We start from the raw sequence: 25337 nt of genomic DNA on the forward strand, positions 1-25337 counted from the left end.
GCTCTGTCGCTCTCTGTCCCAAAAATAAATAAAAAATGTTGAAAAAAGAAAAAAAAAAAATTAAAAAAAAAAAAAAGAAACTAGAAAAGACAAACACAAAGCAAACTAAAGGAAATAAAAATGAGCAATAAAATTGAAAACAGGAAAAGAGAGTAAAATGAATGAAACAAAAAAGCTGATTTTAAAAAATAAAACCAATAAACCTCCAGAAAGACTGATAAGGTTAAAAAAATAGGAAAACCTAAATCACCAATATCAAGAATGAAATGGGCTATCACAACAGATCCTGCACCCACTAAAGATAATAAGAGAACAACATAAACACTGTAAATACCCAACATTCAACAACTTAGAAGCAATGGACCAATCCCTTGAAAATCACAAACTACTGCAATTCAACCAAGATGAAGAGACAACCTGAAGAGTCCTACAAACACTAAAAACCTGAATTTGTAATTTAAAGACACCCTCTCCCCTCCTCAGCAAGAAAGAAATCTTCAGGTCTACATGTTGTCATTAGAGAACTCTACTGAAACATTTGAAGAATTAATACGACTCTTACACGATCTCTTCTGGAAAAGTGAGAAGAAGGGAACATTCCCAACACACTGTAAAGGCCCTGATCAAAACAAGAACAGTCTGAAGAGAAAACAACAGGTAAACGGTTCTCAGGAACTTAGGTGCAAAGTACTAGCAAATTCAATCCAGTGCAGCAATATATGAAAAGAACTATACCCTGACCAAGAAGGACTTATCCCAGTCCAGTAAGGTAGATTAACACTGAATATCAATATAACTCACCACATCAACAGACTAAAATAAGTAAACTCACAAATTCACATCAATTGATGCAGAATAAAAATTTTATAAAATCTAATACCTATTCCATTCATGCTAAAAAGTGTGAGCAATTCAGAAATAAAGAGAAACTTCTTCATCTTTTTAAAGAACATCTACAAAACACCTGCAGTTAATAACACACTCATTGGTTACAGACTGAAAGCTTTCCCTCTAACACTGGGGATAAGGCAAGTATGTCTGCTCTCATTCAACATAGCACTGGAAGTTCTAGCCACTGTAATAGAGCAAGAAAAAGAAAGAAAATGCACACAGATCAAAAAGGAAGAAATAAAACTTCCTATTTGCAGATAACAAGACTGTCTACATAGGACTCCCAAGAAATTTACAAGAAATTACTGAGTTCAGCAAAGCTCCAAGATCCAAGAACACACAAATATGAACGGCATTTCTATTTATTAAAAATGAATGTTTAGAAAGTAAGTTTAGAAACATAACACCATTAATAATTGCTCCCAAGGAAATGAAATCTAAGAAAACATGTATGAGATCTGTATGCTGAAAATTACAAAACCCATAGACCTAAAAACTTGAAGAGACATCCGTTTATGGATCGGAAGACTCAACACACTGAAGGCGCAAATTCTCCCCCAAACTGATCTGTTAAGTTTAACACAATTCCTATTGAAACCCCAGCAGGGTTTTTGTAGGCAGTGATAAGCTTATTCAAAAATATAGATGAAACGGCACAGGACCTAGCTAAAACGATTTTAGGAAAAAAAAAAAAAAAAAAAAAAAAAAAGAATAAAATCTGAGGAATCACTCTATCCATTACTGTGGCCTCGTATGTGACTAGAGTAATGAAAGTGTGGTATTGGCGGAGGGACAGACACACAGTTCGATAGAACACAAAAGAGAACCCAGAAATAGAGTCACAAAAACACACTAATTTTTAAGAAAGGTGCACAGCCAATTATAGTTGACCCTTAAACAACCAGGTCTACTAATAGGTGAATTTTTTTCAATATGGTATAGTACTGTAAATGGATTTCCTCTTCCTTATGATTTTCTCAGTAACATTTTCTTTCCTCTAGCTTACTGTAAGAACTGAGTATTCGATACGTGTAACATACAAAATATGCGTTCATCGACAGTTTTGTGTTATTGCTAAGGCTTCCAGTGAAAAGCAGGCTCTCAGTAGCCTGACAGTAGTCAAGTCTGGGGGGAGTCAAAAGTTATGCATGGATTTTTGACTGTGCAGAGGGCTGACGCCCCTCACCTTGAGGGGTTCAAGGGTTAACGGTAGGTGGAAAAAGGGTAACAATTTTCATAAATGGTGCAGGAGCAACCAGGTGCCTATAATCAAAACGAATAAACATTGATCTGCATCTCAGACCTTAAACTCAATGAACATGAATCATAGATCCAAATGTAAAATGTCAAACCATAAAAGTTTTGGCAAAACAAACAAAAAACAAAAACAACTAAGCAAAACTCTTGGGACCTGGGGCTGGGAGAAACTATCTGCAAATCACAAACCTGACTGGAATCTAGGATGGGTCTGAGCTCTCAAAAAGAGTGAAGGAGTAAAACACCCCAACAATCCAATTAGAAAATGAGCAAAAGACAGAAACAGCCACTTCACGGAAGAAGGCGTACATATGCAAAGGGACACATGAAAATATATTCAACGTCATTAGCCAGGAGGGAGATGCAAATTACAACAATAATGAGGCATGTGTCAGGATGGCTAAAACAAATAGTGATGACACCAAATGCTAGCTAAGATCTAGAAGAACCGGACCCCTCATACATCGCTGACGGGGACACGAAACGGCAGTGCCGTTTTGGCAAACAGCTGCGCAGTGTCTTAAAAAACTAAACCGCTCTGTGTTCCACCAATTGCACTTCTGGGAACGGAAACTCACGTACACGCAAAAACCCATAGGGAACTGTCCACAGTGGCAGTTTGTTGCCATGGTACGGCGTCATGGCCAGTCACCTGAAGGAAGCCTGTGCCCTTGGTCTTCAACTGGCAGCTGCCGAAGACGTACCGGGGATAACGCAAGACACGCAGTGCGGGCTGTGACCCTCCCCAAGTCCCTACCGTGACTTGCAAACAACTCCAATGTCCTTCAACAGGTCAATGCACCGTGCTACATCATACTGTGGAATGCTGCTCAGCAATCAAAAGCAAGCGATTATTGATTTATACGACATCCTGGGTAGATCTCAACGGAATTACGCTGGGCAAAAAAGCTAATCTCAAAAGGTCGGCTGTGACAGAAGTAGAGCCATGGAGACTAGAGTAGTGGTTGTTAGGCGTTGGGGAGAAGGGAAGTGGCTGTGGCTTTCAAAAGGTAGTATGAGGAACGCTTGGGCTAGAACTCTTCTGTCTGTATCCTGACGGTAGCGGCCGTCACACAAACCTCCACCTCGGATAAAATCGCAGAGCAGTGAATACACACTCACACGCACACACAACATGGAGTACATGTGGAACTGGGGAAAGGTGAGTAAGGTAGCCGGAGTCTATCCACGTCCCTTCCAGGCTGTGATATTGTACTAATATGCCACTGGCAGAAACTAGGCAAAGGGCATAGAGGATCTCTGTTGTTATTTATTCACTTCTTTTTTCTTTTTTTAAAGGTTTTATTTTTAAATTTTTTTTTTCAACGTTTTTAATTTATTTTTGGGACAGAGAGAGACAGAGCATGAACGGGGGAGGGGCAGAGAGAGAGGGAGACACAGAATCGGAAAGAGGCTCCAGGCTCCGAGCCATCAGCCCAGAGCCCGACGCGGGGCTCGAACTCACGGACCGCGAGATCGTGACCTGGCTGAAGTCGGACGCTTAACCGACTGCGCCACCCAGGCGCCCCTAAAGGTTTTATTTTTAAGCAATCTCCACACCCAACATGGGGCTCGAACCCACGACCCCAAGATCCATGTTTCACGTTCTTCCAACTGAACCAGCTGGGCGCCCCAGGATCTCTGTATGATTTCTTCCAATTGCATGTAAATCTGTAATGATCTTAAAAAGTGTTTTTTTTTTAAAAAGATATAAAATTTAGAACTGTCTACACAGCCATTAGTCACTAAACTTCATTTGGAACTAGTGGAAAAAAAAAAAAAAATTCTTGCACTTTACCTCCTCCATCTGCAAAGCAGCCCACCCAGGTAAGACAGAATGCTAGCCACAGAGCTAATGTGACATTGTTCTCGAAGAAACATTTCCAAAAAGTAAAGACAAACAGATAAAATTCATATAAAAAATACATTTTATTTAAAAGCCAACAAGCATTATGAAAAGATGCTCAACGTCACTTATCATCAGGGAAACAAAAACCAAAACCTACAATGAGATATCACCGCAAACGGATGGTTCCTACTGGGAAAAAAAAAAAAAAAAAAAAGGAAAACAAGTATTCAAATGTTGGCAAGGAAGCGGAGAAACTGGAACCCTTGTAGGCCATTGGTGGGAATATCAAATGGTGTGACCACTGTGGAAAACACGGTGGAGGTTCCTCAAAAAATTAAAAATAGAATTCCCATGTGACCCAACAATCCCACTTCTGGGTATATATGCAAAAGAATCAAAAGCATGATTTTGAAGAGATGTTTGCACATATCAAAAAGAATCCAAAGTATAATCTATGAGATATCTGCATACCCATATTCAAAGCAGCATTATTCACAACAGCCAAGAGACGGAAGCAACCCAAGTGTCCGATGACGGATGAATGAATGAATCAAGTATGTTGCATAAATACAATGGACTATTATCCAGCCCTAAAAAGGAAGGAAAGTCTAGTAATGATGAATAACCTTGAGGACCCTAGGCTGAGTGAAATAAACCAGTCATGAAAAGATCAATACTGTATAATCCCACTTATATGAAACATCTAGAACAGTCCAAATCATAGACACCGATAAAACGAAGGTTGCCAGGAGCTGGGAGGAGAGGAAGTGGGGAACCGATGGCTAATGGGTACAGTGTTTCAGTACTACAAGATGAGAAAGTCCTGGGAGTGGGTCGCACAACTATGTCAATACCTGAACGCTACTGAACTGTACACTTGGGAAAGGTGAAGGTGGGGCGCCTGGGTGGCTTAGTCGATGAAGCGTCTGACCTCGGCTCAGTTTTGATCTTGCGGTTCGTGGGTTCGAGCCCCACATCGGGCTCTGTGCTGACAGCTCAGAGCCTGGAGCCTGCTTTGGTTTCTGTGTCTCCCTCTGTCCGCCCCTGCCCTGCTCACACCCTCTGTCTCTCGAAAATAAATATCTAAAAAAATTTAAAAACCCACATTTTTAATTTAACCCAGTAGATTAAAAATGTGTCAACATGTCATTCGTATGAACGCGGCTGAGATATTTTCTATTCTTTCTTAAGCACCACGAAGTTTTCAAACTCCAGTGTGAACGGACAGGAACAAGCACATCTCAATCTGGACCAGTTGCATCTTAAGTGCTCAGTACTCCGCTGTGGGAAGCTGTGGCTTCCCCACTGAGCCAGACCTCACCTGTCACCCCCACGTAATAAACCTTATAGTTAGAGCCAAATAACTCAAAATATTTGGCGGGGCAGGGGAGACACACAGGGTCTTTTTCCTGCTGCTAGACTTTTTTGAAATCTTATTTGTCTTCAGGTAGCTCTATGAAAAGGCTGATGGGCAAAACTCCAAACTCTGAACATCTCCTGGGCGTGTCCTCTTTGTCAGGCCCTCATGACGATCTGCAGGACATCATGCCTCTCCTCGGAGGGCTCACAATCTGCCAGATCACTGCCAGGTGCAAGAGGGCTATGCACATCATGTGGAGGAATACCAAGAACACGAGTAACCCCTACCTATGAATTCTGATGTTCCAGAGAATATAAGGGTTAAGTCATTTGACACCCGGAAGTTGTTAATTACGGAGCTTCCACCCTGTTCACAATATTCACTGGCACATCCTGACCTTTCTTAACTCTTACCTCCACCAGCAGTAACTACACCTTCAAAGTACAAACTTGTGCAGAAAATAGTACACAGTTTGTATTAAAAACGCACATGGCACACGCACGCTCACTAGCAAAGGCACTCGGAAACCCATACCTCTGTCAACGATTGTGAGCAGAATAATGGGTTATCCACTAAGAGCTCATTTGTTAAGTGAATTGACCCAGGATGTAAGGAGACTACAATTTGATTGGTAAAAGCAAAAAAAAAAAAACCAAAAAACCAAAAAAACAAAAAAAAAAAACAAGGAAAGAAGAAAAAAGAACCCTCTCTCTCTCCTCATGGAAAAATAGAGTATTTTTTAAAGACCTCCAGAAAAGTCGGGGATATCGAGAAAAATAGGAAAGCATTTCTAGAATAAACAAAACATCTACTTGCTGCACATCCCAGACAAGAATAGACTTTCTCATCAGAACAAAGATGCAGGAGCAGAACTACCAGATCCGCTGCTTCCTTTCCCCACTCGCGGAGCAGAAACTATTTTGTGGGTGAAGGAGCAGGAGCCCCTGGCAGAGGAGAACCTCTCTATAACCTCACATTTGTGTTGCCTTGGGGAAAACCAATCATAAAGACTTCTTTGTGAAAAAAAAAAAAAATGCGTTTTGCAATAAATTATCAAAAGCTTCACTGAAGATCTTAATGGACATGGTTGAGTAAGGAACACTAAACATGACTACAAAGAGAACAGAACCCGATTTTATCAACTCAGCAGATTTCAGGGGTCTTTAGGCACTGGACTATTAGAAGAATAACCATGAAAAAAAGTTATAGACTACAAAGGCTGTCAATTTTATTCTGCAGTGAATAAAACTCCTATCTAAGTCCTCTCCAGTCCCCCACTCATCCCCCACCCCAGCAAACAGATCTCCCCAGAACTAAATCCTGAAAACTTACCTTGATGCACTAACTTCAGACAAACTCCTTATAACTTATCATTTACTCCTTGCATTAAACTCTCGGTTATCATGCCAATCTACTGGAATGTAGTTAGTGCTATGAAATTACACCTCAGGATCCACGACTTGACTTCGCAGGTATAAACATAACTGTCTTTAATAACTTAGACTGTGATCTCTAAAGCTTTACATCTGTCATCTGGAGTAACAGGACTTACCTTATAATCTCGCTAAACAGTATGATACCATACATACTAAAAAAAAAAAAAAAAACCAACATTATCTCACCCACTATTTCTGGTTCACAAGGTAAGATAAACTCTATCTATGCATCAAGCCACCACCTGTAGAGGCGGATTCATAGGTTTGCAGGGAAAAACTATAAGGCTTCCAAAGGATCCTTAAAATACATAGGTTTTTAAAACTACACACCATTAAGCCCTATTCACTCATTCAGTGAGCAAGAACGCTACAGGTTCATAAACTCAGGAGCACTTTCATGGGCAGAGAAACATTCCCAAGCACTGAGAACTTCTAAGCTTTAAAGGAGTTCAGGACAGTAGTGAGAGAAGGAAGTAGCAGCAATAAAACTTCTAGCTCCTTTTCTTAAGGAGGGATCCTAATGAAGTAGATCTCAGTGTGCAGCGGGAGACACCTAGCCAATACGCATAGTTACCGATGTTTTTGCCGTCTCTGCTTGCCATTTCCCACGTGTGCCCAATCTGACAAGTGACCAACCTTCTGAGGCTCTAATTCTGTAACATGGGGACAGACCTGCACGGTTTCCCCATCTGAAGGTTAGGAGGCACAGCCCCATTCTATCTGTAAATGCAAATTTGCCATTGTGTTCCAGCAATCAGATGTCTAGCCTGATGACTGTTCAGTTAGCTTCTGGCAAAAATGTGATCTGCATTGTAACAGTCTGTATATACCGGATCCTTCAGGAATAATGCTGCCAACTTGCTTATATTTCATTAATCCAGGAAAGGCTAATCTGTCCAAATGGGAAGCAAGATTTTGGTGAATCCTTATCAAGACATGAACCTTTTCCATCAGTGGGGAAGAGTGACTTGAATCAACACAGACTTACTCCCTTACCAAGGTTGCCAGAAGCAAACATGCTCAAAGTCACATGCTGGGGGCTCAAGGGTCAAATCTAGCCTGCAGATGTTTTATCTGGCTTGCACAGTGCTTTCAAAGTTCTAAATTAATTGCCAATGTCTAAACATCAGGATATTTGGCATCAAAATCTACATTCCTGGGTTATCTTGCACTATACAATAGGAAAATAACTACTACTCTCAGACCACACACCCACACAGACACAGTTGGGGGCAGTTCTAATGTAAAAAGTGCAAATGCTCCCTGATTTCCCATAGTTAGTTCCCACAAGGTCAGTTCCCTCTGTGATTATATGGTCAAGTTTTCCTGGGCATTTATGTTTGCCACTCCTGGTTCAGACCCCAAAACACTGTTTAATCCCTGAAATAAAAACCCACAATCTAATCTTATTAGTGCTATACCTAAAACCTCTGAGCAAACAAAATTAGCCCAAAGAGAAATGTGAGTAGAAAGCAAACCACTTCCATGGTTCTATGTTGGTACTGCCTTTACAAACAAGGTCAGTTTTTTAAAGTGTTCTTGTTGAAAATGGTTAACCTGTCTCGTTTCCTTCCATACATTTAGTCATGTTTTTAAGCTATTTGCTGTAGCTGACTGAGTCCCCTTCAAGCAGAGGGTCATAAATAAGTGAGTCTTAGTGGTTACAACAACACCTACACTTCAGTGAAGGCAGGAACAGGGATTCCGGCTTTACTGCTCAACAGGCAGACACTGGGTGTATTTTACTGCTGCTACAAAACCTGATTTAAAATCAATGTCGGCTTGATGTCTTATTTGACACATCCTCCCCTCCTATCAAAACATGGAATAAATCAGTAAAAAGGTTTCTAAAAGGGGGTTTAATGTAAATGTTACACACAGCCTTTACACAGAGTCAAACAACCACACGTTAACTACCTCTTACCCGGGTATTGCTTACCCATTGCACTGAGATAATGGTTGAAGGCCTGGCAAGGAGGACTTGGGGTTTGTGTTGATTTGTCACAACTCATGGGTGCCGGGCTCCTGTCTGTGTCAAAAGAGAAATACCCACTGGAGGATCGAGACAGCAGGGAGGATCTTCTGACAAAGATGAAAAGCGGGGATCTGGTAGCAAAAGGCCCGGGGCTGGCTGGTGGGGCCAGCGGGCCCTGAGGGCTGCCTTGGGGGCAGCGGTCCCCTTCGCCTTCAGGATTACCTTGCTGCTCTGTCTGTAGAGAGGTAGGGGCCCCAGGCCTGAGCTGAGGAGGCCTCTCAGCAGGCTGCAATTGTCCACCTTCTCTGTCACACTCAGAACTTACATCTGAAGGTTGCTTTGCCATTTGGTCTTTTTTTCTGCAAGTAAAATAAAAACTAAGATTATCTTAAGCAAAACAGTAACTGTAACAAGTAACTAAATGTAGCTAACTTTCACGGACTCCTTCAACATTTCTAGAAGAGCGAATGCTTTAACGTTAAGTCGTCAGTTCGTATATTTGTCTGACAATCTTCCAGGTAAGAATAAAAATAACACCTAAAATAACAAAAGTTATCTCTCTCTTTGCGAGGTGGGGGGAGGGGAGGGGGTGGGACTAAACTTCCTGCCACCAAGCAAAATACAATTACATCGTCAACGTGTAACCGGTGCTCTAACGCACACGGACACGCACACAAGTTTTAGGAGAAGCAGCTCGTGTTAAGTCTATTCACACGTGCTCTTTGCTCAGGGCCGACTTGAAGAAGTCGGAAACTCCCAGCGGGCTCTGATTTCCCGGGATCAGATACCGCGCTGGAGCACGGGAGCGGGCGCAGATGCAGCGATTTGCAGGCGGCTGGCCGCGTTCCCCGCTCCGGCCCCATTGTTCTGCCGAAAGTGCTGAGGGCAGCAAGTCTGGGGAAGGTTTGGCAAGGGCCGTCAGTCGTAGTAAGTGCGTCACAATAGAGTTTGTAACTCCGAGCGAGCGCGGCTCGGCCCGGGTCGGGCGCTCCCCGCCCGCGGTCCCTCCCGCTCCCAGCCCGCGCGCCCCTCCTCCCGCAGGGGGTAGCGCGCCGCCCCGAACTCGACAGAACTTCTCCCGAATGCACCCACACTACGAGGTGCACACCTCCAAATGGGGGGTGGGGGGAGTCCCCCAAAGCCGTCCCCGGGCGCCCCCTGCAAAGTCCCCAAGTAACTCTACACGCTAGGCGACACTGGAGCGCGCGCCTCCTTCACCCCCATTGACCCTCCTCTGCGAAGGCAATCGGGCCGAAACTCACGTCCGCCCCTTCCCTTCCGAGCGTCGCGTCCGAGCCCGGGCCGCGCGGCGTCCTGCCCGCGCCCTTCGCCGACCCGGAGCCCCCTGACCGTCAGCACGAAGGTAGCGCGGGAGACAAAGCCTAGAACTCGCGTTCAGAGCCCCCGGGGCAGCGCAGACCCGACCACTGGCCGTCCACCCGCCGCCGCGCTCCGCCGGGCAGCCGAGGGCTCCGCGCGCCGCGCTTCTGGCCCGCGCTGCCCCGGCCGCCGCCGCCGCCGCCGGGAACATCCTCCGCCTCCTCCCGCTCCTCCCCTCGCGCACTGCGCCCGCCGCCGCCGGCACCGCCGACCTCCCCGCGCCGCTGGCGCCGGGTGCCCGAGCTCCCAATTGGCTCGCGCGCGGTCGCTCTGCGCCGCAGCCAATAGCCGCCGCCGGCGGGGGCGGCGCCTACGGGTCAGGCCGCCAAAGGCGAGGCGATTGTTGACAAACTCGCCTCCGAAGGCGGCCCCCGGCTGCGGCGGCGGCGGTGGCGGTGGCGGCGGCGGCGGTGGCGGTGGCGGGAGTCTCGGGGCCAGGAGCTGCCCAGGCTTCCCCAGCCCGCCCCCCGCCTCTGTGACCGTCCGGACGCCGCTCGAGCCTCCGCAGCTCCCGCCACCCCAAGCAGCCGGTCACCTGGAGACAAAGCAGGAGCCTCGCTCTCTCCACACCCGCAGGGCCGATCTCAGTCCCTAGTCCTTGCTGCGGGCCGCCGACCCCGCCCAGGCCGGCTGGGCTGAAGACCCCAAAGGCCGCCCCCTCCCTAGCTGCAGCACCGACCCTCCTCCAACTTCCTCCCTTTTTCTCCCCGTGCGCCGCGGACACGCTCCAAATCTAAGCGATCACCACGGCCACTGGCACGCATATCTGCGCGCACCCGTGGCCACTGCAGACAGCGAACGTATTCACACCCCCATTCCCAGCGTCCCGCGGGTCTTCCACTACCAGCACCAGCACCGAGTAACAGGCCTTCGAGGGCACCGCACCGCCAGCCAGCACTGCAAGTGAGTCGCGGTGCCCGGGTCTCTACGACAGTCCGGCCCCCGGATACAGCAGGTTCTGCTGCTCGAGGCTCGTCCACTGCGTGGCCGCGGCAGTCGGAGGAAGCCCTCGGTCTCCCGCTGTCTATGGATGGTGCGGCTGGTATCGTCTGCAGCGCACTCGCAGACCGGGCAGGGCTCCCAGACACGTCCGAGAGAACGAACGCAGTAGCTGCCCTGAAACCTCGGCCTGAATGGGCACAAGGAAAAGCCGAGTCCCGTCAGTTAAATAACCACCTCAGTTCCGCAAATCCTCCGCAACGGGCCCAAGCACCCGAGAAAAGTCAAGGCTCCAGACCAGCTCATACCGCGCAGCCGCTATTCGGGGGTCTCCGGGAGCCGGCCGCGAGGCTCTGGCCGGCTGCCGCAGCCCAGTGTCGTGGAGCGGGGCCCCAGCTCCCGGGACAGAGCGGAGAGCACGCGCTGCCTTCCCAGCCGGCCCTGAGAAGCTTCACCACTCCCTCGCGCGGAATCCCGGCCCGAGCCGTACTTCGGCCAAGTGCCCGTAGCCTTTCCACGGATGACCCCTCACCAAACTGGACCTGCAGGGGAAGGGAACCCGACTCGCCTGATCGCCGCCTCCCGCCCAGCGACAAGTGGGACGGGTACGTGCATCTATGCCTGCACGTGCTCGGGAAGGGAGCAGGAGGTGGAGCCGATCTGACTCCGGTGTTTGTGTTCCGTCGGCACCCGGCCCGCTCCCGGGGATTCGGAGGTATTTACCTTGCGTTTCTCAGTCCGAGAGTCAGAGTCAGACATTGGGGGGACGAGGGCCAGGGAAAGGGCGCCGAGGGGGTGGCGGCGGGAGCGGGGCGAAGCGAGCAGCCCGCGGCGATGCTGGCCGCAGTTGGGCTGGGGCGCGCAGGGCGACTTCAAGAATCCGGTGGCAGTGGTGGCGGCGGCGAGGCGAGACGGAGCGCTCTTACAAGAACAGAACCTGGAGGCTGCGCGGAGCGAAGTGAAACCTGCACAGCCCTGTGGCTCGGCTCTGGCTGGTGGCCCCGCGCCCGCACCCAATCACTGTGAGCTCCGCCCCCGCTGGGTCCCGCCCCGGCGCGCGGGCTGGCAAGCCCCGCCCCCGCCGCGCAGCAGCCGCTGGCGCTTTCAGGCTCCGACAGGTAAAGGCGGGGGTGGCCCCGCCGGGTTCCCCTGCGCGCGCTGCCAGCCCTGCCCCGGCTGGGCGTGTTTACTGGAGCGACTAGGGCTGCCGGTGGCTGGTGTGCACCCATCCCCCTCCCTCCAAAGTGTACCCTTGCCTTTCCCCCATCCAGCAGAGGCCAAGACGTGCGCTTGGAACAGAGGGGGCGCTCCGGGCACGCAGAAGCGGGCTGGGCCGCTGCCGCCAGCCGAAGGCCTCAGGAGGCGCCCCCGAGCCCTTGATGGGCTGCAGGAATTTCTCTCTCAGCCTCTTTGGGGCAGACGCAGGGACTGGGTTGACCCGAGAACACGCAGTTCCAAGGTTGAGCAGAGGGTCTCAAAGCTCTCCTCACTCAGAGTCTGGGGTGCTGGGAGAGACCCCGATCTGCAGGGCTGCTCACCTTCCTCGCTCTCGCCTCACGTGATTGTCTTAGGTTCCCTCCTCTTGCCATCTGGCAGGGACACCTAGCTCGTCTCCCGCGCGGAACCTCCGATAAGAGGCAGAGACCTTGGGGGGGGCGAGTGGAGAAAGAGGCCAGGAGCTGATCCCCGGAGGCGTCTGTTCCGTAGCCCCGAAGCGAGAAGGGGCTGAGCGCAGAGCAGGTAAAATAGGGAAATGAAAAAAGAACTCGAAAAAAAAAAAAAAAAACCCTTTAAAAAAAAAAAAAAAAAAAGGCCCAGAAGAATCTCGGCCTTCAGGTGGGAGAGAGGATGGTAACTCTGCTCGGGAGTTAGGATCCTAGAGACTGGTGGGGCTCTCAGAGAGACGCCAGGGAGGCGCGGTGAGGCCAAGGAAGGCGGCGCGCATGGTGAGCGGTGTAGAGAGCGAAGTACTCCCCCCCCACACCCCTTTTCCCTGGGCGCTCCTATCCCCTTCCTCCTTGGTGCCCGCGGCCCCACTCCCACTCCTGCTGGGGGGACGGTACACCTCTGGGTCCGCACCCCCATATCTATTTTCGGTTATGAGTTCTCACCGTTACCCCTCACCGCTAGGAGACAGCCAGGAGACAGCCGTGGCCGGGGAGTAGGGGCAAGGTCGGTCGGGAGATGGAACATCCTGCCACGGGGGAGACCCGGTTAGACGGAATAAAGAAACTCAATTTAAGGATCACCTAACCTCCCCACCCCGCCCCCGCACCCCCAGAACGAAGAAGGAAGGGTCCTCAGTTGCAGAGGAGCAAGTCAGCGAGGCGTTTGTCCCGCTGCTGGCCACCTCGGTCAGTTTTACGCTGCATAAGCAGACATGGAACGTCAGCGAGACAGCACAGCCCCTGGTTAAAGTCTTCTCAGCACATCCTCCCGCGAATCCTGAGCGAAGTGTGGGAGGCCAGGGGTTCCCGGATGGACTCAAGTACCCATGGCCGGTTCTGCCTCGGGATTTCGTCGCAAGAGGGAGAGAACGAGGGCGTGCACGCGGCGAAGTGGACGCAGAGGCCAGATGTCTACCCGGACGTGGCTTGGAGCTGCTGCCCTCGACCTCAGGTGGCGGCCACGGGTGATCTCTGAGCCTTAGCCGCCCGGTGTAGTAGCACCCCGGGGAAAATAACAGAACTCCTGTGCCCGCTGGGAGCCCCAAACCCGACCTAGTGCTCCGAGTTCTCCGTGGGGTTGGGCGACGCAGACGGGGACAGGAAAAGAACCACGCAGAAGCCGTAGTGGTTGTCATCTGCTTCTGTGCAGCTCCGCCGCCCCCGCATCGTCTGCTTTAGCGACCCTGTGAACACTTTAAAACAACAACAACAAAAAGTAAAACACACACACACACACACACACACACACACACACACACACACACCAAAAAATCAAAGGCATCAGGGAAAGCAAATGGTTAAGCGCACTTATTTGGGACACGAAGAGGTCGTCTCGGAGTCTGCTGTTCATGCAGCCCAGACTGTGCTGGGGAGCTTTGGCAGAACACCCCGCGCTCTTCCCACCCTCTCCCACAGGGGCCGGAGGTCCTCTGGAAAGGGACGGTGTGGGAAGAGCAGGTGGGCTCTCTGTTCCGGTCCGGTCCTGGATGTCGCCCTCGCAGACACAAGCAGAGCTATGCCCACTCCTGCCTCCGCCAGGAGAGGAGGAGAGGGAGTAAGGAGGATGGCTTGGACTGAGAGAAAGGAGCAAGAACGAAGTGGGGCAATGATCTGAAAAATGAGATAGGAAATCTACAGCCCTTGCCCAGACCACAGGCGTTGCCGGTGTGGTGTCTCCGAGTTCCGAAATCGACTTAACTGAAATGTACGGCCCTAGCCCGCCTCCCCATCCTCCGAAGTAGCCGGAGCGCCTTCCCATCGCTTAATGTCTTTATTAAACTTTGTATCTATGCTCCTCTAAAGAACAGATTACAATTTCATATGGTAAAAATATTTTCTGCTCGTTGTCTTACGGTCCGGAAGCCGCCTGCCAGAGAGGACGAGCCGGAGTTCGCGCTCTGCGGAGAGCAAAACTGCAGGCACACGCTCCCCTTTCCACATCCGTGCGTTTCCTCGAAGACTCCAAGGGCGGGTCTGATTCACTGGAAAAGCATCATTTGCTGAGCTGAACTTTGCCCACGAGTGTTTGATTTTTATGCTTTGATTTCCCTCCCCCCCCCCCCCCACGCAGCACCAATGCGTTTTCCAAAAATCACTGTAAATCTGAATCACCGCTGACAGCAGGAGACCTTTGGCGACACCTGGGTGTGGGGCGTGTTCGCAGGGGAACCCACTGTCTAGGGGGATCAGGCGCCTAAGCTGGGAGAGGTTGCGGCTGGGCGCGGCCAGGTTACTAAGGATCCGTGTTCCGGGGCTGCCGCCTGGCTTCCTTTCCCAACAGCCCATCGCGAACCGCGCCAGCCTCGGTGGGAACCTCGCTCTGCGACCGAAAATCCCCGAGGGCCCAGCGCGTGCCAGGCCGGCCTCGGCCCCAGCTCCAGGCGTCAGAGAAGCTAGTGTCGTGGCAACTGCCAGCGAGCCACCACCCTTCCCGCCACGCCCGCTATAACTTGGCTCCCAGCTTGGGCCGCTGAGAGCGCGCCCCTTCTCCGGCCTGGGGTTGTGGCGGTGCAGGGTAGAATGCCCAGGCCGCCTGCGCATTGGTGATTCCGGCGATTGGTGCATGGAGGGAGGTGTGTGGAATGTTAAAGGCGGAGATCACCCTTAGGGCATCATCCTTCACCGAATCGCACAAATCCAGTAACTGCAAAACATGACACAAAGTGACAGATCAGATGTTGGCTCACTTACAGCGCGGGGTGCCATTGGCTTTGCGCCCACTCCCAAGCACCTGCACAGGTAGCCACTGGGGAAACTAGTTTCCCTTGGGATTTCCCGGGACCCAGGAGGGTAGAGGCCGTTGGTCATGAATAACCGTCACAACACTTATCTTAGAAATTCCTAAGTCTGTGACAGCTGGTCCTGCAGAAGTCCACTTCTTCCATACAGGGTTGGGGGCGGGCTCCAAATTAGATGGGAATCTCAGGACCAAGGTCTGGGAATTTTATCAGCATTCCCCTTGCCTGCCCTGCCCTGCCCTCCCCTCTCCTCCAGTCCCCATCCTTTTCCTCCCCTCCACCTCTGGAGTGCCTGGGGTGCCCCCCTCTGGCGTGCTGACGCAATTGAACAGGAAGAGCATCAGACAGGTGAACCCATTGGAGACATGCCCCGGTTCTCTCCAGACTAGCACCTCCCCACCCCTGGCTGGCAGCAGGCCATAGTTCCCGAAATGCAGGCACAGTGGGACTGGGGGTACCGAGACCAAGCACTGGCATCTCTGTGCATCTTACACCTGGTTACCGCAGCAAATCAACCTGCAGTTAAGGCGAACACCGAGGAACCTGGCAGATGTCCATGTGTATTCTGATAACTATTGGAAAACACAAATATGACATCTCGGCAGAAGGGAGGCGGAAATGTAAGCTAGTGATTTTGGAGGAGCTGCATTGGGTGTATTTTAATTTCATTTTCCATAGTTTAGGTGCCAATGCATTTTTTTCTTTTTATTCCCAGGGCAAAAAAAAAAAAAAAAAAAAAAAAAAAAGCTACCAAAAATAATAGGTTGTTTTTCTAAAACTCAACAAGGACAAGGCGGAGGGTCTGCTTTCCTTTCCCATAACCAGCTGCACAATTTACCCCTCCATTTTTTAAGTTTTCAGCCAGCCATAAATTTCTTTCACTCACCAAATTACAGTTAGCCCCCAAGTTTTTATGGTTGTAAAAACAACACTTACACCAGCCCCACTGTAGCTGCCCTCACAGCAGTGGTCATTACTGAGCTACGTTAATACTATAAAGAGCACAGTTCCCTTACAGCAGTCCAAAATGCCATTTCCGATGTTCAGAGACAATGGGGGGGGGGCGTCCCCAAAACAGGGGTTGGGGTAGGATAGGGGAAGATCATGAATTTTAATAGTCTAACAAGACATCTGCCTTTAAAATGTGCTCTATTACACCAGTAATTTCTAATGAAAACCTTCATTCTTTACACACTGTGGTTAAGCATCATAAAATCAGTAGTGAAAAGACTTTGATCATATTTGCAAGATGCACTATGATGAACTTTCACTGACCAAGATTTCAAAGTTTGTAATTAATACTCTTGACAAATCCCTGACTAATCTGTCAACTCTCAAGGTCTTTAACCACACAGCTCAAAACCGTGAGATGGTGTAGGAGTCCTTAAACCTTCTATGTATTGTAATGTCATTATTCAAGATAAGTTTCCTTTAGGTCTGCATTATGAAACTCAACCAATTTTTGTCACATGTTCGACAATGGGGGAGATTCAATTATATGAATGAGTGTTATATGAAAGAGAGTATGGGTTTGGTCTGGCCAGTACCAGACACAGAATAAGCACCGAGAGATAGAAATTGCAGGAGGCAGATTTATTCAATTCCACAACTATTCCACAATTCCACAATCTATTCAATTTCCACAACTTCATTCTCTTAAAACATTTTTTAAGTGTTTATTTTTGAGAAAGACAGAGTGAGCCCAAGTGGGGGAGGGGCAGAGAGAGGGAGACACAGAATCCGAAGCAGGCTTCAGGCTCCGAGCTGTCAGCACGGAGCCCGACGCGGGGCTCCAACCCACGGACCGTGAGATCATGACCTGAGCCGAAGTCGGACGCTTAACTGAGCCACCCAAGCACCCCTTCACAACTTGAAAAATAAGAATAAAGTGATAAAAAAGGATCTAACGGCTGGAGAAGAGGAGGGTTTTCTTACTCACAAGTGTTCAGGGAGCAACCCCTTCAAATGACACTCTACAGATGAATGCTGTTATAGAAGGGGAAGACCATGTGTCAACTGCTAAGATTCTTTGTTCAACCTAAATTTCTGAGGCCGTCTAAAATATTCCTCCTTCTCCCTTTCTCCATTTGTTGCAGACCGCAACAGGCCCATTGGTCCAGATCCAAGGATCGGGCATCACTTCTTATATAACAAGTTTGACTCCGATTCCAGATACTCCCTTACCTCTGCCTGTGGGGATGATCATTATTATTATCGTCCTTTCCCTTACTAAGTACATACTGGAATCCTGTCCTGTGGTACGGATTGTGCTGGGCACTGGAGATTTAGTAATGGATACTGCAGACACAGGCCTTCTAGATCAAGGAGATGTTGAAGAATTTCAAAGACTTTTTACAAATAGGATCTCCTTAATAGAAAATAAACTTAAGGGGCGACTGGGTGGCTCAGTCGGTTAAGCGTCCGACTTCGGCTCAGGTCATGATCTCACGGTCCGTGGGTTCGAGCCCCAAGTCGGGCTCTGTGCTGACAGCTCAGAGCCTGGAGCCTGTTTCGGATTCTGTGTCTCCTTCTCTCTGTGACCCTCCCCCGTTCATGCTCTGTCTCTCTCTGTCTCAAAAATAAATAAACGTTAAAAAAAAAAAATTAAAAAAAAAAAAACTTAAGTAGCGAATATAGCATTTATTATTATATATACGGTATTTTTTTTTATTACGAGGGAGTCCCCTAGGACTAAGCAAAGGGCAGGCATACCTTAGAAATATAGGAGGTTCAATATGTTTTCACTCCTATGTGGATCCTGAGAAACTTAACAGAAGACCATGGGGAAGGGGAAGGAAAAAAAAAATTGGTTTGAGAGGGAGGGAGCCAAAACATAAGAGACTCCTAAAAACTGAGAACAAACTGAGGGTTTATGGGGGGGGGGTGATGGGTATTGAGGAGGGCACCTGTTGGGATGAGCACTGGGTGTTGTATGGAAACCAACTTGACAATAAATTTCATATTAAAAAAAAAAAAAAAGAAATATAGCAGGTTCAGTTCCAGACCACTAATACAAAGCCAATATTGCAACAAAGCAAGTCAAAGGAATATTTTGGCTTCCCAGCGCATATAAAAATTATGTTTCACACTATAGCTTAGTCTGTTAAGTGTGCAATAGCATTATGTCTCAAAAACAACATATGTATGTTGATTAAAATAGGTTTTGTTGCTAAACACGCTAACCATCATCTGAGCTTTCAGCTAGTTGTAGTCACTCATCACAGATCACCACAACAAATAAAATAATAATGAAAAAGTTTGAAATGTTGCAAGAATTACCAAAATGTGATAACAAGGACACAAGGTGAGAAAATGCTGGTGGGAAAATGGCGTCAACAGATTTGCTTAACATTGTGTTGGCACAAACTTTCAATTTGTAAAAAAATAAAATAAAATGCAATACCCACGAAACACAATAAAACAAGGTACATCTGTACTTTTAAAGTTTAGTTTTATTACCAAACATATATCTCCGTAATATAAGCACAAAAATGGCGCATATGGTGGCCTCCCCCGCTCCCCATTATGCCAGTATATGACCCAACTATTCTGGTCAAAGCACCCCAAGCCCACCCATCCCTTTACAAAGAAAATTCATCAGCTTTTGAGAAGACACCAATGCATAGCTGTCCTTTAAAAATAAAAGAGCATGAACAAGTTACCAATTCTTATAGAAAAAAATTTAAAGAACGCATAGCACGGGCAGTATTGCTCTAAAAATAATAACATGAGATCCACTGGAACTATCCAGGGACGGGGATCTGAGAATATTTACCTTGAAGAAAGTGGAAGTGCTCAACACTCGAGGGACAGTGGGTAGACAAGTTGATATGTGGATTTTCAGGGGGAAATTTATAACGAGTTTGCCTTCCCACCCGTACCTAGTTGCAGTAGTTTGTCTCTTTTCTTCCTCTTTGTCCCAGAATTTTCCTTATTCCAGGTGGGAGACCAGGATGGTCTAGAATGGGCAGTATCTAAGCTTTACAGCCTTCTAAACAAAATCCAGTTTTCCTTGTGTTGGTGTTAATTATACAACAGATGCTCAAGGTATGAGCTGTCCAATGACACCCCAGCTATTCCAAAGACTCTGTGCAGAAGGTTTTCCTGCCTCTTCCCATGCCCTCCACCTCTGTTACCAACACCAGGGGACCTCCTGCTGTTCTCTGTGTCAAATCCCTTACCTCAACTTGAAATGGCCCTCAGTTAGCCCCTTTCTTGTGGGCACTGGGATAGCGCCTTTTTCTCCATCCCTTGAATCTGGGCTGCCTTGTGACTTACCTCGACCAATAGAATGTGGAGAAGGTGACACTGTGTGACTTCCAGAGGTTAGGTCTCAAGACGCCTTGCAATGCATGCCCTTTCTCGCTTCCTGGGACCCTGAGACCACTTTGCTGTGCAGGTCTAGCCTGCTGGAGGATGCCCAAGACCATGTGGAGAAGAACCAAGTTCCCTCGGTCAGCAGCCGAGGCCCACTCTCAGATATGTGAGTGAGGCCATCCAGGACCTTCTAGTCCATTTGAGCTCAGATGACGGCAACCACAGGAGTGATCCTACCTAAGGCTAGTCAGAGAACGACCCAGGTTGCCTACCCATGGAATTGCAAGAAATAAACAATTGCTTTGTTATACCATTAAGTTTTAGGGTGATATGTTATATGGCAATGGGTAACGAAAACAGGCATCTTCCTTTTAAGATTTTTTTAATGTTTATTTTTGCGAGAGAGAGAGAGAGAGAGAGAGAGAGAGAGAGAGAGAGAGACAGAATCTGAAGCAGGATCCAGGCTCTAAGCTCAGAGCCTGATACGGGGCTTGAACCCATGAACATGAGATCATGACCTGAGCCAAAGTCGGACACAACAGATTGAGCCACCCAGGCACCCCAGGTATCTTCCTTTTAAAATTCAAATTGTGGGGCGCCTGGATGGCTCAGTCGGTTGAGCGTCCAACTTCGGCTCAGGTCATGATCTCGCAGTTCACAGGTTCGAGGCCCCGCGTCAGGCTCTGTGCTGACAGCTCGGAGCCTAGAGCCTGCTTGGAATTCTGTGTCTCCCTCTCTCTCTGCCCCTCCCCCCACTCATGCTCTGTCTCTCTCTCTCTCTCTCTCTCTCTCTCTCTTTCTGTCAACAATAAATAAACATTAAAAAAATTAAAAAAAATAAGTAAAATTCAAATTGCCATCACGGGGGTGGGGAGGAGAGGGTAATCTTCAGTTATACTTCTACCCTCTTAATTATCTGAGGACAATGTCTTTCTTAACTGAAAGAGAATTTCAGGTCGTAAAAGAGAAGTTTATAAAGCCAAATGACTATCCAGTTGGTGGGGTATCTGGGAGAGAATCTGAATAGCAGAGTGGAAATCCCACCGCACACCAGCACCCACCCCATTTTCCTAACCCAGTATAGAAGGCAAATCACCACGACTTGGCTTATATAACCCATCTGCCATGCCTTTACCGTCTCTACAAGGGACTTGAGCTTCCAACAAAAATACTCTGTAACATCAAAGTGTCAGGGATTGGGGGGGGGGGCAAGGCAGAAAATCGTTGCAACTGGAGATTCCAAGTCTCCTAAACGTTTAGGTTCTCCTGCACCGTTAGAAGAGAGAAACAGATAGGGCCTGGTCAGACCTAACCAGAGTCAGCTAGTATGATGGGATAGACTAGCACATCTCTATGACTTTAGTTCATGGGACTGCAGTGTTTCCCTACTCCCAGAGATTTCTTAAACAAGGTGGCCAACAGGGGTTCATCTCCATGGCCAGGAGTCTGTCTACTATAAAGGGTAGATTAAGGGCTCCTGGGTGGCTAAGTTGGTTAAGCATCCAACTCTTGATTTCGGCTCAGGTCATGATCTCACGGTTTGTGGGTTGGAGCCCCATATTGGGTTTCTTTCTCTCCCTCTCTCTGTCTCTGCCCCTCCCCTGCTTGCGCTCTTTCTCTCTCTCAAAATAAATAAACATGACAAAAATTTTGAAGTGTAGGTTAGGGGTCTGACCTCAGAATTGGTTGGGAGGATAGAGTGAGGTAATTATGTGAAGCCCATACTGCAAAAGGCAGCACAAGAGTTGTTGACGCTTTATCCCCCCCCCAATACTATCATTAGGGCCTTTAAAGGCGCCCGAGAAAGTCAGACCAGTAAGTTTCAATATGAATTTGTCTATTTACATGGAAGCTTGGGGTCTGAGTGTGACAGTATGTGGAAATCCAGCCCATGTATAGGGACCCATAATTTGCCACTTCTATCCAAATGGATGTCTCTTTTTATTCTAGGATGCGTAACGTGCTCCTTGTTTAAAACAGCTTTAAAGAGTATCCTTCTTGAGAAAGGTCATATATCAACACATAATGCCATTCATCAGCCGAGTGGGTGGGTTCCATTTGTGCTGTGATGGCAGCCTGGAAGTGACAAGCTAGGGAATAGGTACAACGATGCTACTTATTGTATGAATTGGGCCCCTTTTATATGTCTGAAAGCTTTTATAATGATTGTGTGTGTGTGTGTGTGTCCACATGCGTGTGAATGAAACAATAGCAAAATGTATTGCTGCATTTTAGTAACTACCACCTTCTCTAGAAGGTTGTTAAGAGTGTGAAATAAAATGAGTATCAGCGTCCATCCCTCAGGCACAGTGCTAAAATCTCTCAACAAGAGAAAGGTTGGCTTATTTTTGTTGTCTGTCTTTATCCTCCGTGGAAAAGTCATCCATAATCCTCTGCTCTGTTGTTATACTAAAAATCTGGTGTGAGAACCCTTTCCACTCTTGTTTTGTAGCCTCCTGATTCAAACCCTCACCACGTTCTTCAGATTCTTGCCTCACAAGATTACCTTTCTCGAGTGTTGTTTTGATCTGATCATTTTTCTTCTGAAAAGCCCAGAATCACTTCCACTTGCTACTCAGTTTAGTTTTAAAGTAAAATTCTTGATTGTGAACTTGAGTCCTTTAATAGAATTTGATTTATGGAGTTCCCACAACTAGTTTCCTCACCTACAACCCAAGCACAATCTGCCCCTTCTGCTTGGGCCAAGCAAATTTATCTTGCTTTCCACTTGACGCTCTTCATTACCTTTCACTGAATCACCACATTTCCCACTCCCCCTTACTTGGCCTACCGTAACTTAATTAAGCCTCTTTCAAACTTTCTGTTCTTGGTTGCAGGTTGACTGCCTGAGTACGGCCATCGGGAAATAGTTGCTGTGTTAGCTGAAGGAACATGAACATGTCATTTCACTTTGCTCCAAGTAACATACCTCATAACTGGCACAACCAGGGTTTTAATCCAGAGCTTTCTTTCTGCTTCTACAGCCCCGTCTACCCATTCTGCCTCCGTCTTTACCCCCTGTCCCCCCGTTTCCATCTCTGGAGGGTAGAGGGTTGCCATGAGGAAATGCCTCTGCCCCTGTCCAAACGTGTGGCCCCTGATGTTCTTTCTAAGTCAAAATCGATATTCCATATGTGCCGGGAGTGGGGAATGTGGGTCTGGCCAGCCATGCTGGCTCAGATTCCCCAAGAGGGCTAGGGCAGTCAGTAATGGGCAGCCCAGGGGGCCTCTAGGATCTTGCCACTAGAGGGAGGTGCTGAGGGCCTTGGCTTCAGAGCCAGCTGCCATGATACAAAAGGGCCAGCCTGATGATCTGGATGCCCTTCCTGAGAAGGATAAGCCTCCAAGTCTCCAGAAACTATGTCCGGGCCAGTGGGGCTTAGACACAAGGGTATTCAAGGAAACAGGTTTTCTTCCTGTAAAGGGAGGGCCACTTGCTCTGCAGATTCTTCTTCAGGAAGCTGGATGAACTCTGCCGCACAGGTCTACAGGCCCTCTCTGCTCCTCTGATCCGTACCATAAGTCACCAAACACAATTCAAATCCCTTCAGAAGAGAAACATGCTGATCGTCACAGAATGGTCAGTGAAAACTGTCACAATCCAGTAAAATTCAATCTGCAGCTATTACAACTTTTTGTGGAGACATCCAAACTCACTGAATTCACACAGGCAGGCTGTGATCTTACTTCTCTCCCATCCATTCACCTTTCTTAAAGAATTGCCAGCCTCTGTAGGAAAAGGGTCACAGTGGTAGGTCTGTAACAGCTAATTTGCTATCTTAGCCCAAATGCCTGGCTAGTGGTAAATGTAAAGAAAAACATACCCGAAACACTCACATGGGGGCATAATAGCACACTACGTGCGATGATTCTAACTCTCTCAATTTACCCAACAACCACTGGAAAGGGGAGCTCAGCTCTTGTTTTTACTGGCCGCTCGCATCTCAAGCCTGCCAGAGCTTAGCATATTGGGCCTCCTGGTCCCAAGAACATGTACATTCCCATGGTTTTCTCTACAGCCAAGTTCCATTAGCAAGAAATGAAATTCTGTGGTTGTATTAAATAATCAGGACTCCAGCTTAGTATTTTCTCTGAATCAGTATAAATTATACTTTATTTGATTAGTTCTTCAGCTAATAAAAATATTTAGTTATAATCTGAAATGTTAGAATGGAGAAATTGCCTTCCTTAACAAACAAAAACAAAATACCTCATTCCACCTACCCCAAGAGTTCATTTTGAGGAGAGACAAATTAACCTTCAAAATGTTCTTCCTATCACAATGTTTTTCAACTGGAGAGTACACAATCCTGGTATTTTCTAAATATTACTGACAATGCCCATTTCAGTAAAGGAGTGGGACTTTTGAACCCTGATGCTGTGACCTCGAAGCCATGATTACCTTTCTTATCTTTAAAATATAAGGATTAAGAAAGTTTGGCACAAGGCGAGTATTTACAAATATTACTATTATCATGTGTTCTTTACTTAGCAAGAAAAAAAATTTCTTTAACACTCTGGCATTTTCCATTATGAAGTCTGCTTAATCATCATTACCTAAAACAAGAATGCTGAGACAGAGACATCAACTTTAACCACTTAATAAGAACTTCTGACATTTATTCACGCTGCTACTGATTCATAAGAGGAAAAGTTTTAAAAGAAGAAAAGTGCATATAGCTTTCCCTTTAGAATACAGGAAACCATATAAAAGTATTGGCAATGGAATTAAAGTAACCACAATGCCGCTCTTGGTAGCATTTTCTACAAAGACATTTACGTGAAACTAGAAAGAATATTAAATTAGGTGGTTATAATAAAGCTTCACACCTATTAGCTTTACACCTTTTCAGACAAAAGAATACAGTAGTTTAATCAACTGATAGTTCAACCTTGTAAATACAGACCCAAAGAAATGTAAGCATCCAAGAAGGAATAATTTTCAGTCCAAAAATTTTTTCAAGAAACAGAAGCCCCACAAACTGCCAGAACATAACAGTAAAACCCAAGATATTAGGGAGAAATTCTGTGGCAGTGGGTCCTGGAGCTTTGAATTTCATGGACCCAAACAATTTCAAAAGTAATGTTTTATATCAAAAAATTTAGTTTATTTTCTTAACATGAACATATGCATGATTGGTATATTTGAGAAAAATCCTTCCTCGTTTTTTTCTTTAACTAATATTTCATGAAAACTTCAAAAATAATCAGGACCTGAAGCAGTAATTTGAAAACACTGTGTCCTGATGCTTTGAAAGAAATTTGGGAGGACTTGTACTTCTAGTTAGAATGTAGAAAGATTCAAGAGAACTTTGATCCCATAGTTACAACCAGAAGTTGAACCCAAAGGAGAATCGAAGATACCACAGACTATAGTCTAACATCCTCCCAGCTCAACTGCTGACAGGACAAAAAAGGCAGTATGGGAGTGGGGGGTGTGTGGGAATTGGACTAGGGACAATGACCTTGGTCTAATTAAAGCAGCCCTTGCTCAACTTGACTCTTGGTGGGATCTTGATAAAACATAT

At 47.3% G+C, this 25337-nt stretch overlaps 2 protein-coding genes across 14 annotated transcripts in view; one reads left to right on the forward strand and one right to left on the reverse strand.

The window, feature by feature from the left end:
• The window catches only part of BCL2L11 (BCL2 like 11), a 49260-nt gene extending 37369 nt beyond the window's left edge, over positions 1-11891 (reverse strand). For 4 of the 11 annotated variants that reach the window (XR_007462387.1, XM_049652181.1, XM_049652177.1 and 1 more), the window contains exons 1-2: positions 10031-10400; positions 8733-9127 (exon numbers count right to left, since the gene is read on the reverse strand). Coding sequence is in view for 10 of the 11 variants with exons in the window: in XM_049652181.1 (XP_049508138.1) it covers positions 8733-9127; positions 10031-10299 (664 nt within the window). In the remaining variant the exon portion in view is untranslated. The other 7 variants (XM_049652180.1, XM_049652179.1, XM_049652183.1 and 4 more) reach the window with 6 other exon arrangements.
• Positions 10521-14587, forward strand: LOC125937456 (uncharacterized). Of its 3 annotated transcripts, XM_049652169.1 has the most exons (4): positions 10521-11802; positions 11978-12827; positions 12924-13033; positions 13218-14587. In XM_049652169.1, exons 1-2 carry the CDS (start codon positions 11175-11177, stop codon positions 12691-12693), a joined length of 1344 nt encoding a protein of 447 aa, XP_049508126.1. In that variant the 5' UTR covers positions 10521-11174; the 3' UTR covers positions 12694-12827; positions 12924-13033; positions 13218-14587. The 3 variants fall into 3 exon arrangements, with proteins under 3 accessions (XP_049508126.1, XP_049508124.1, XP_049508127.1); XM_049652167.1 differs by lacking the exon at positions 12924-13033; XM_049652170.1 differs by lacking the exon at positions 12924-13033 and having other exon boundaries at positions 10547-11802; positions 12684-12827.
• The last annotated feature ends 10750 nt before the right edge of the window (positions 14588-25337 follow it).

Source organism: Panthera uncia (assembly GCF_023721935.1).
Source record: "Panthera uncia isolate 11264 chromosome A3 unlocalized genomic scaffold, Puncia_PCG_1.0 HiC_scaffold_12, whole genome shotgun sequence".
Classification (NCBI taxonomy): Eukaryota; Metazoa; Chordata; class Mammalia; order Carnivora; family Felidae; genus Panthera; species Panthera uncia.